Source organism: Synchiropus splendidus, chromosome 18 (genome assembly GCF_027744825.2).
Source record: "Synchiropus splendidus isolate RoL2022-P1 chromosome 18, RoL_Sspl_1.0, whole genome shotgun sequence".
Classification (NCBI taxonomy): domain Eukaryota; kingdom Metazoa; phylum Chordata; class Actinopteri; order Syngnathiformes; family Callionymidae; genus Synchiropus; species Synchiropus splendidus.
Genome location: NC_071351.1, coordinates 10,930,954 through 10,941,066, shown reverse-complemented (window position 1 = coordinate 10,941,066; position 10,113 = coordinate 10,930,954). Strand labels below are relative to the sequence as shown.

Below are 10,113 nucleotides of genomic sequence, written 5' to 3'. Positions count from 1 at the left end.
TTTTTTTGACTGATAACAGAAGTGTGTTGCTGAGATGGAAAGAGCACTTTGAAGCGCTGATGAATGAGGAAAATGAGAGAGAACAAAGAGTAGAAGGAGTGACCATCGTAGATCAGGAAGTAAGGCTGAAGTGAGAAGGATGAAGAGTGGAAAGGCAGTGGGTCCTGATGTTATACCTGTGGCGGTCTGGAAGTGTTTAGGAGAGGTGGCCGTAGACTTTTTGACCAGAACATTTAACAAGGTCTTTGAGAGTGAGAAGATCCCTGAGGAATGGAGGAGAAGCGTGCTGGTGCCCACCTTCAAGAACAAGTGTCGCGCAACTATCGAGGGATAAAGTTGATGAGCCATACAGTTGTGGGAAAGAGTAGTGGAAAGTCCACTCCATTGTGTCTTTGTGGACCTCGAGAAAGCGTACGACAGAGTGCTAAGAGAAGAGTTGTGGTATTGTATGAGGGAAGCTGGAGTGGCTGAGAAGTATGTTGGAGTGGTGCAGGACACGTATGCTAGATGTAAGACGGTGGTGAGGTGTGCTGCAGGTGTAACAGAGGAGTTCAAGGTGGAGGTGGGACTGCACCAAGGCTCAGCTCTGAGCCCCTTCCTCTTTGAGATGGTGATGGACAGGATGACAGATGAGGTTAGACAAGAAGCCCCTTGGATGATGATGTTTGCAGATGACATTGTCATCTGTGTTGAGAGCAGGGAGCAAGTGGAAGATGCGCTAGAGAGGTGGAGGTTTGCCTTAGAAAGTAGAGGAATGAAGGTTAGCCACAGTAAGACGGAATACGTGTGTGAATGAGAGTGACCCAAGTGGACAGGTGAAGTTATAGGATGTGGAGATAAAGAAGGCAGAGGATTTGAAGTACTTAGGCTCAACTGTCCAGGACGATGGAGAGCGTGACAAAGAGGTGAAGAAGTAGGTGCAGGCAGGATGGAATAATTGGAGAAAAGTGTCAGGTGTGATGTGTGACAAAAGGGTGTTGGCAAGGACGAAAGGGAAGGTGTACAAAAGGGTGGTGAGGCCAGCAATGTTGTATGGTTCGGAATTATTCTTCAGTCTGCTACGTTGTATATACGATGAATATTAATGGACAAGCTTGAAGGTATATTTAACTCACAACTCTAATGCGGCTGAAAACTGGGAATAAGCAGCAGAAATTGCAGTGTTTTCCACCAGAAAATGGGCTTCATTAGTAAATCAGCTTGCTAGAGTTGAGAGTGTCAGAAGTCGGGTGATAATAAAACAGTGCTTTAAGTCTGCTAAACGCTCCCTCCATCCATCTTCCTCTGGTGTATTTTAATCAAGCATATTTCCAGATAATAAAAAACTTCTGATTACAGCTCTTTAGCCACTGAGGCTGATAAGCACTGCAAAGCCTGGATCATTGTTCTACATTAATTAGTCTGTCCCCATGCCAGCACTCGATGGCGCCTCCGATTGTTCACCAGTCGGGTGAAATTCAAAGGTTTCCCCCTAAATTTGTCCTGTGATGAACCACATTATCGGGTGATAAAAGAGGAACAACACAAAGTCCATCTTTCCCATTACACTTTAGTGAAATCACACAAATATACAAACTCAGCAGAAGGCAATGGCAATGGTATAAAAACTGACACAGGCTATTACAATGATCCATCATTGTTACATTTGAGAACGCAGCAGAAATAAAAACAAGGCAATGGCAAATGGTATCAAAAACAGGCCTCGACTAAAACCCGGAGAGCAAAAGCATCAGTCAAGGCGATGGGCCTTTTTTTTTCTTCTTCTTTTTTTGAAATACAGATGGCGCAATGAGTTAGCGGAGGCGCTCAGGAGGGATCATGAGGCTTCAACATCAGACAGCGAGGACCTGAGCGCTGTGACGTCACAACAACAGTCATCAGAAAATGTGTCCTGGAGGGGACATGAGCTCGTGACATTTGTGGCGATTTATCATGAATATTTTAGAATAAATTAAAAGCATCTCTTGTCTTGAAAGGTCCCTAAAAAAAAAAAAAAAAAAAAAAAAAAAAAAAAGAAAATCAAGTTGGACTACTTTTGCTCTTAAAAACACAACTGACATCAGTGCTTGACATCACCATGAACCCCTCATTTTGTGTTCTGTCCGTTGAAGCCTCGCGATCCCACACCTGACGCACCCACTCTGGGTGAGCATCCCAAACTGAAGACACAAGATCCAGTGTTAGCGGTGGTTCTCTGGGACCAAACCATATTTAACTTACTGAGATGAAGTAAATATTGATGAAAAGTGATCTTTCACCAGCTGAGACACAGCGGCGGACAATAATAATAATAATAATAATAATTTTAGTAATAATAATTAGACTATTGTACAAATAAGACTTCTGACTCCCTATTCAAGCTTTGTGAGGGGGGTCGGCGATCACAGTGGACCAACCATACGTATGGACAGGTGGGAGATTATAGCATTTTGTGAATAAAAAATATTAAGACTTGTAAGTAAATGTTACCAAAAACAAAAGTTATCAAAGCAAATACCCCAGCTCCTTCTCTTGCATCTGATTTACAGTCAGAAACCATAAGAAATTTTGTGAATGCGGTCGATCAGTCCTTCATGGACATGTCTTTCCATCAATGTAATGAATGTGAACAGCAGGGAAACCACTGTCGAGTTGTCAATCTTCCGTTATTAACTCAACCTTTGTCATTCAGGAAAAATGTAAGTAGGTGGTCGCTTGTTGAATATTCTTTATCTGCTCTCTTTATCGCTGTACAATCTAGTAAATGTACATCCTTCCACAATAAATACAACCCATTAGAAAAAAAATAAATAAAAAAATTCAATAAATATCTAACTACCAGTAAATAATTCAGACCCTCCTGTGTGAGTGTGAGTGTGTGTGTGTGTGTGTGTGTTAGCTGCATGGACTGAAAATGAGGTATTATTAATACAATTCCTAATTGTTTTGTTTCTGTTCCAGGAATTAGTCCCAGCCCTCCCACTGGTCTCCTCAGTCTATTACCTCCTCCCAGCTGCAAGTGTTTGGGAGACGATGTGAATGTTAATGTGTGTGTTTGAGTGTGCGGAGCCCAAACACATTCAGCCAGCTCACTGCTGCAGTGGAAACCCATCTGATGATGTGATTTTCGGGGAGTAAAATACCAGTTTAGGGGCTGAAACAAAGCTCTCATCATGTAACGCTTATACCTAACTGCCATTAAACAGCAACAGATCTCTGAATATATACATTTAAATGTCGGGGTACACTCATCATGCAAGTCGCATTTCCAACGTCCTTCACAAAGCAAAACTATTTTAATGTTGATATAAACCATTATTCTGACTAATATTATTTTTATTTTGTATGACCTTGCAGTTTAAAGTGCATCTTAAAACTCCAGTCCATACAGTGCAGTTGCCAATAAAGAGGCTTAAAAGGACACAAAAATGAAGTCTTATCTTATTGCCATTTTGTCCTTTAGTGCAATGTATTAAAATGATTCATAACTGCAGTTATATTCACGCGAATGTTTTGAGATCCACGCAACTTGAGTTATTCTAGGTTCCCTGCGCTCCCTGCCTCCTCTCTACCAGAAGCCCTTCATTGCTCAGCCTGTTTGATGAATGTGAGTTTTTTTTCCAGTATTTTCAGCCTGCTCAGTATTCTCTCTCTCCTTCGCCCTTCTCCCTGACACTTCTACACATGCAAGAAGACAACGCGCCCCTCTCTCTTCATCCCAACACTCTTGCATTTTTTCATGTTTTCCTGTGCTCTTTTGTCTTCAGCTGGTACCATTTTCTCCTTTTTCTTTCTCCACACGAACCAAAAAAAAGAGAAGAAACCTTCTCCTCCTCTGCCTTCTCAGGATTCAGCAGGAGTTTCCACCCGCTACATGGTTGATGCATACAAATACCATCCCTCCGTTCTCTCTCTCCCTGCATGCGGGAGTAACCTCAGAAGACAGGGCGAAACGGTAAATCCAAAATTGTCAGAAAACTAAAGGCGTGATTAAATATTAATCTGAATTTATTGCTCTTTTTGACCTCAAGATTCCACCTGAGATGAGATTTAGCGAGCGAGCAGCAGATATCATCAGTGATTTAAGGGATGGGCTTCCACTGTAGCAGCACACACACACACACACACACACACACACACAGGATGGATGAACAGTGGTATTGGTATGGTAGTGGCTTCCCTCCCTCTTCTACAATGAATCATCCAAAAGGCAGTCTTCTACAAGGACCCGCTCACACTCCTCCTCGCAAGGTCCTCTTGGCCCCAAAGATTCAGACAACAGTGAAACAACAGCAAGAAAATTAAAAAGGTGCTTTGTAGCGTTATGGCATTTTAGAGAGTCAGGAGAGAGACAGGTGTTCTGCGGCAGGACATTTTCCCACGAGCCCTTTCCTTCGCTCAGCAGGATCGCGGCAGGTTGCGAAAAGTCAAACAGTGGAGGAGCGAGGCGCATCAACGGTTTCACTTCCCACAATGGAAAATTCCCAATGCATTGAGGTATAAGACTTGAACAAAATGGATGTCTTGAATGAAGGAATGCAGACCAGATTATGATGGAAAGAAAAGCTCCTCACTCCTCCTCTGCCCACTTTAACAGTGATATCCAGTCTGGGTCTTCTGACTCTCTCACCTTTCCCCCGTAATGCTTAGCTTTATACAAGTTCCACTTCATAAAAATCCACAATATGACGTTGACATTTTCTTTTTTTTTTTCTTTTTTGAATTTTTAAAAACTTTTATACTTTCATTATTATCATTATTGTTATTATTATCTTTTTTTTAACGTTGTAGTTTACAATTATGGCCACCAGTCTTTAAAAAGTCCCCCAGTCCGGTTTGGTTAAAAATCTGTTGAATCCGGGTTTGGTCCAAGTCCGGTCCAGTCCTAACATGATCCGGTCCGGTCTTTACATGGCACTGGGCTTGTAGCTCGGCACAGTATTTCCCCACTGGGCGTGGTTTGCATGGCTGTATGAGTGTGTGTGTGCAAGACCCGACGATAACACACCAACGAGTGCTCCGATTGGTGCTGAATCCAGAACCCCGGTTCGGGTTAGTCTGGTCCTGAAAATGCCGGTTTAATCCACTTACTTATTTACAGACCTTTTCCGAGTGTCTGCTGGAATGTATTCAAATGTAATTTGATTCTATTCATTTACACATTTATACTATTTACGACTCTGGCGAGTAACACAGTCTTAATTGGTCGGGCAGTAAATGAATTAAGAGGTCAGCCGGACTGACGACAAAGTGGGAAATACAAGGCGGGAAAAGAATTGGGGCGTAGTTTTTGGGCACAGGTTCTGGTCGGTCTGTAGGCATCGGGCTCAGTGTGCTGTGGTTAAGAGTGATTGTCCAGAGATAAACACTGAGTGGTTCTTTAAAACAGCAACTTGGTAACTTCACGATGAGGCTTTGCCAAACAGTCCAGGCTCAGGTGGTCACTTCCTGACCCTCTCCAGACATTTCAAGCTCAGGTCAAGTCCCACATCTGTTAAAGCTTTCAATTATCTTTTCATGCCCAAATAAATGGCTCCCTTAGACCTGAACTTTCGACAGTGAATCCGGACGGCGGGGATTGGAGCATGAGGCCAAAAGAGTCCTTATGAGTCGACATCAGTTGAGAGGATTGATTCTTGTGCGAGGAGCCTGAATTACTCCGCCTAGATCGGTCCAGGCTACAAAGAGGCTGTCCGAGAAAAAGTCTGGAGAAGATCCTGGCGGCGAGTCTTCGCAGCACTGTCTGCCGAAAGCTGGACTCATTTGAAGATCTCTCCGCTAGCCTGGACCCCGTCTATTGATGACTCCAGCTGTGGCTATAAAATCCACTTCCAAACAGAATATTTTCTCTTTTAAGCTTGTTAGCGTTGAAACAAAACTGTTTGGAAACTGATTTTCGTTCGGGTCAAACAACCAATCTATTAGTCGAGAAATAAATTAGCGACAGACTGATTGCTGAATTTCGGAAACTGGCTCGTTCGGCTGACTGCTCGACAGTTCAGAAAAAAACAAAAGCCCTCCTCTTCCTCCTCCTCCTCCTTCTTCATCCAGAGTCCATCCATCCTTCTCCTCTTCTCAGCTGCTTCCAGACATCAGGTTGATGGCTTGCTCCAGTTTGTGCCTCAATTTGTGTTTGCGACAGTATCCGTCCCGGTCCAGCGCTGTGAGAATCTGGAACAACAGAATGAGCTTTAGCATCTTCTCCAACATTTACCGCCACGTGTCCATTAGCCACTAATCTCTTAATAATGGCTGCAGGGATGGAAACGTCTTAACCACACACGGAATTGATTTCCAAGCTCTTTAATACAAACACCAGAGCGACTCGTGTTACACGCTGACGTCGCGTCATCAGCAGGTTCTATTTTGTGGGCTGGTGTGAAGTGAATCGGTGGAAATGAGTCAGCACCTCCAAGTATGAGCTCACGACAGTTACGGGTCGAGTCTATGCATTTACAATGAGGGATAAAAACAAAAAAGTAGTCAAACTTCTGAGTGTGATCGATGAGTGAGTCATGAGCACAAATATATCTGTGAGTTAGTCAGTAAATGTGTGAGCTGGAATGAGATGAGTCAATAACCGAGTCACCAAGTAAGAGAATGAATGAGGAAGAGTGAATGAGCGAGGGGAGTTAGTGAGAGTGTGAATGGATTAAGTCAGAACCAATTAGAGAAGTGAGTGAGTCAGTGAGTGTATGAGCAAGTTGAGCGAGTGTGCAAGTCAGTGAAGACGGCCACTGATTTAGTTGAGTCAAATATGAGTCAGGAAGCAAGTGAGAGAGAGTGAGAGGGTGAATGAGTGAGCATGTAACTTTGAGCGAGTGATTCATATTTCAGACTAATAAATACACCCATACATCGGTAAGACAGAGTAAGTGGGAGAGACACTGGATACTTAAGAGAGAGCGAGACAGATATTCATTTAGTGAGAGTGTGGTCCATACTGTAAATCAGGATGTTTAAGTGAATGAGTGAGTAAAAGAGACAGTCAGTACTTAAAGTCTATCTATCTATCTAGCTATCTATCTATCTATCTAACCATCCATTCATCTGTCTAGATCGAGTCAATATTTCAGGGCTTGTCGGGACAGCTCACAGGTGTCATCAGAGTGTGAGCGAGACAAAGCAGTCACATGCATCACAGCAGCTATACCTCAGTGAGCTATATGCATATGTTTCCTACTCAAATCTGGTTGGGGAAAAAAAAAAACATGGGGCAACACGAGCACAAGTGCTCCTCAGGTGCTGTTGTTCTTATTAACATTTAATGATGTGAAGAGAACATCACAATTCACAAATAAACCTGTCCGGCGGAATATTTAAATATTTACCAGCATATGTAACTGCTTGAGAACATGGGCAACATTTGAAAGACAGTTGAGTTTGCACCTTGCTTCCAACACTGCCATCTCTCTCCCACTGATCTGCTGCATTGGTTGACAGTTACAGCTGGTTGGATTGTGAACCAGATCTACCTGAGAGTATCCAACATCTTCTGATTCTTTATAGAAGATAATACTCATCAACATTTTGCTTGCCTCTCTTATTAAATAAAACACACTGGAAGAGTTTGGTGCATTGCTTGAAGATATGATTAAACATACTGGCCCTTTAAAAATATCTTGGTTGAAATTTCTCCTGATTCACAAAAAAACCCTGGTTTATTTTTGGTCTCTTTCCCTGTGAACGTCACTCAAACTAATTCCTATGGCCGGCACTGAAATTACACCCTCTTATTGACTGTTCCCAAAGTTTTCCCTGAACTCGGTGGAAAGTCATTTTAACTTTTCGGCTTCTGCTGCCAAGAATGATCTGATGTGAAGTGAAGTTCAAGAGCTCAAAGAACCTACTTCTGAACTGCTTTGTTTGATTAAGCAGCTTTATGAATATGTGATTCTTTGTTTTGTTCTACTAATTGTAGTTCAGGTTTGAAATTTGACCGGAAGGTCGATGAAACAGAAACCCACTCACCTCTTCCTTGTACTTGTTGATGTAAAAATAGAGCTCGCTGAGTGCACTCAACGTGTTAAACTCGTTACCATGGAGACGGGACTGCTCCACTAAGTAGGCATCCATGTCCTGGTCACTGATGCTCTGCATCTTTGAAATGTCCCTGTAGTACCTGCAGGACACAAGTCAGTGAAGTCATGACAGGTTCCACTGGCTCGGTGTTGGCATGCTAACTACCTCTCCACCCAGCTCTTGTAGTTGGGGATGTCTTTAGCATAGAGCAGTTTGTTGGATGGTGAGTCTTTCCCGAGTCTGTGTTCAGAGGTGGAGCAGGAGTCCATGAAGGTCTGCGCCACCACTGACAGGCAAGCGTCGGTGATGCTGCTCTTGTGGATGTCGAAAACAAACTGAGGATTCTTGATGACATTGACCCAAAACCTGAGAGGAAGGCTGCACACACAGAGGGACATGAAACCGTTTATTCAGGACTTGGAATTGGAATAGGAGCTTCAACTTTTGCAATGCTTAATAGGACACCTCACTGCATCCATCCAGCCATGATTCTTTTTTTCCCCCAACCTCCATTCCAATATTCTGAGTTCACCTCCAGACAGGCATTCTGTCTTGCTGCTACTGACCTCTCGATCTTCCACTCCAGACCCTCCCTGCGCTACGCAGTGCAGTGCTAATCTAGGATGTGGGCATTGCATCACAATATCTTCATCTTGTCAAAACTGAATGTGACTCTTTGATATTATGATGCTCCAATGAGCAGGAGAGGAGAAAGAATCACTTGCAGTTGAAGTGTACTCAATGAATTTTACAATCATTTCTCTGTGACATTCAGGCAGATATTCCTCAGCGGAATCAAGAGTCGCATCTCACCAGTTGCTCTTCCAGGTGTGTCGGACATCAGGGTCAGTGATCTGTCTTTTGTCAGCCTGCTCGTCCAGGAAGTCAAACATGTATTTGATGGCCAGGGGGAGCGCCGAGCCGCGGTGGGCTGTGCTGAACACCGTCTCGAACAAGTCATCCACGAACTTCTGCAGCGTTCCCTGAGAAACCGAGCGGAACAGATGAATGGCTTTAAAACGTAAATATTAATATGATTTTTTTTGTATTTTTTTAAGGGATCGTGGCTGAGAAGATTCTGATCTTCTGGAGGCACAATGGATGTTAAACTATACCTGATTTAAAATGCAGTGAGCAATTCTTTGAGAAAAAAATACAACTGCAGAGATAATCGACTGAAATGAACACGTGTGTCTCGTCACAAACGGATGAGTCAAAAGGGCAACCGTCTTCAAGTATTCTCGCATTCTCAGTGGACGTCTGTAGTTCTCACAATTTTAAATGGAGTAGATTTAATAATAAATCAGCCGCTCTGTGATGAAATGCCACGCTTCATCATATTCCACATGCCGCCTCTTTGTCTTTACATGGTTTTCATGAGGGCCGTCTTCTCAGAGCCCAGGGGCTTTTTGCGTGTGGCAAGCGCCTTCTGCAGTGGGCTCAAATGTTCTTAAAACACAAGTGTGATTTCAATTTGTTGCTGCTGAATCCTAAAGTGGAATTCAACTCAACAGTTTGTGCTCTAACACAGCATTTACAGTTAACATTTTTTTTTAGGTTGCAAACATTCAGAAGATCAAATTTAGTAATCTAGAAGTGAAGACAGACTTACCTTGGTGGCCAGCAGTCGGGTCAAGTAGATTTCCGAAACCATCTTGCTGCCTCTGTCGCCCTCTCTCTGGTCACTGTGCTCGTGATTCTTCACCAGGTGCCACAGTTTTGTCCCTAAAAAAAGAGTGTTCAGATGGTAAGAGGAGATATCCTGAGGTGAACTTCAGGACTGTGCTGCTTCAGTACCTGTCTCCTGGTCGGGTGTGATCATCGGCGCCCGGGATCTCAGGCTGTCAGGACTGCTTGACGTCCGAAGTAAAGACTCTGGACACACAAAGAGGAGCAGCTGTCAAGTCTGCTGTTGGGAGCAGAGGTGTGTGTGTGTGAGTCCTCACCGTATCTGCTGAGTGATCTGGTGAAGGTGAAGGAGTTGGCGATGTTGTAGGCAGAAACCTGCTTCTGGACCAGAGCCACCAGAGAGCCGTCTGTCACCTGGCAATACACAGCAACGAATCAATCAATCTGCTAATCGCACGATCAATCGGCTGACTAATTATCCAT

General features: G+C 43.5%; 1 protein-coding gene across 1 annotated transcript in view; it reads right to left on the bottom strand.

Annotated features, from left to right (window-relative positions):
• Window positions 1-1,516: 1,516 nt before the first annotated feature.
• Window positions 1,517-10,113, bottom strand: part of plxna3 (plexin A3) — an 89,216-nt gene continuing 80,619 nt past the window's right edge. The window contains exons 32-38 of the mRNA XM_053850639.1: window positions 9,948-10,044; window positions 9,799-9,876; window positions 9,614-9,726; window positions 8,815-8,984; window positions 8,167-8,379; window positions 7,951-8,101; window positions 1,517-6,150 (exon numbers count right to left, since the gene is read on the bottom strand). Coding sequence (XP_053706614.1) covers window positions 6,055-6,150; window positions 7,951-8,101; window positions 8,167-8,379; window positions 8,815-8,984; window positions 9,614-9,726; window positions 9,799-9,876; window positions 9,948-10,044 — 918 coding nt within the window. The 3' untranslated portion in view covers window positions 1,517-6,054. The remainder of the gene's footprint in view (window positions 6,151-7,950; window positions 8,102-8,166; window positions 8,380-8,814; window positions 8,985-9,613; window positions 9,727-9,798; window positions 9,877-9,947; window positions 10,045-10,113) is intronic.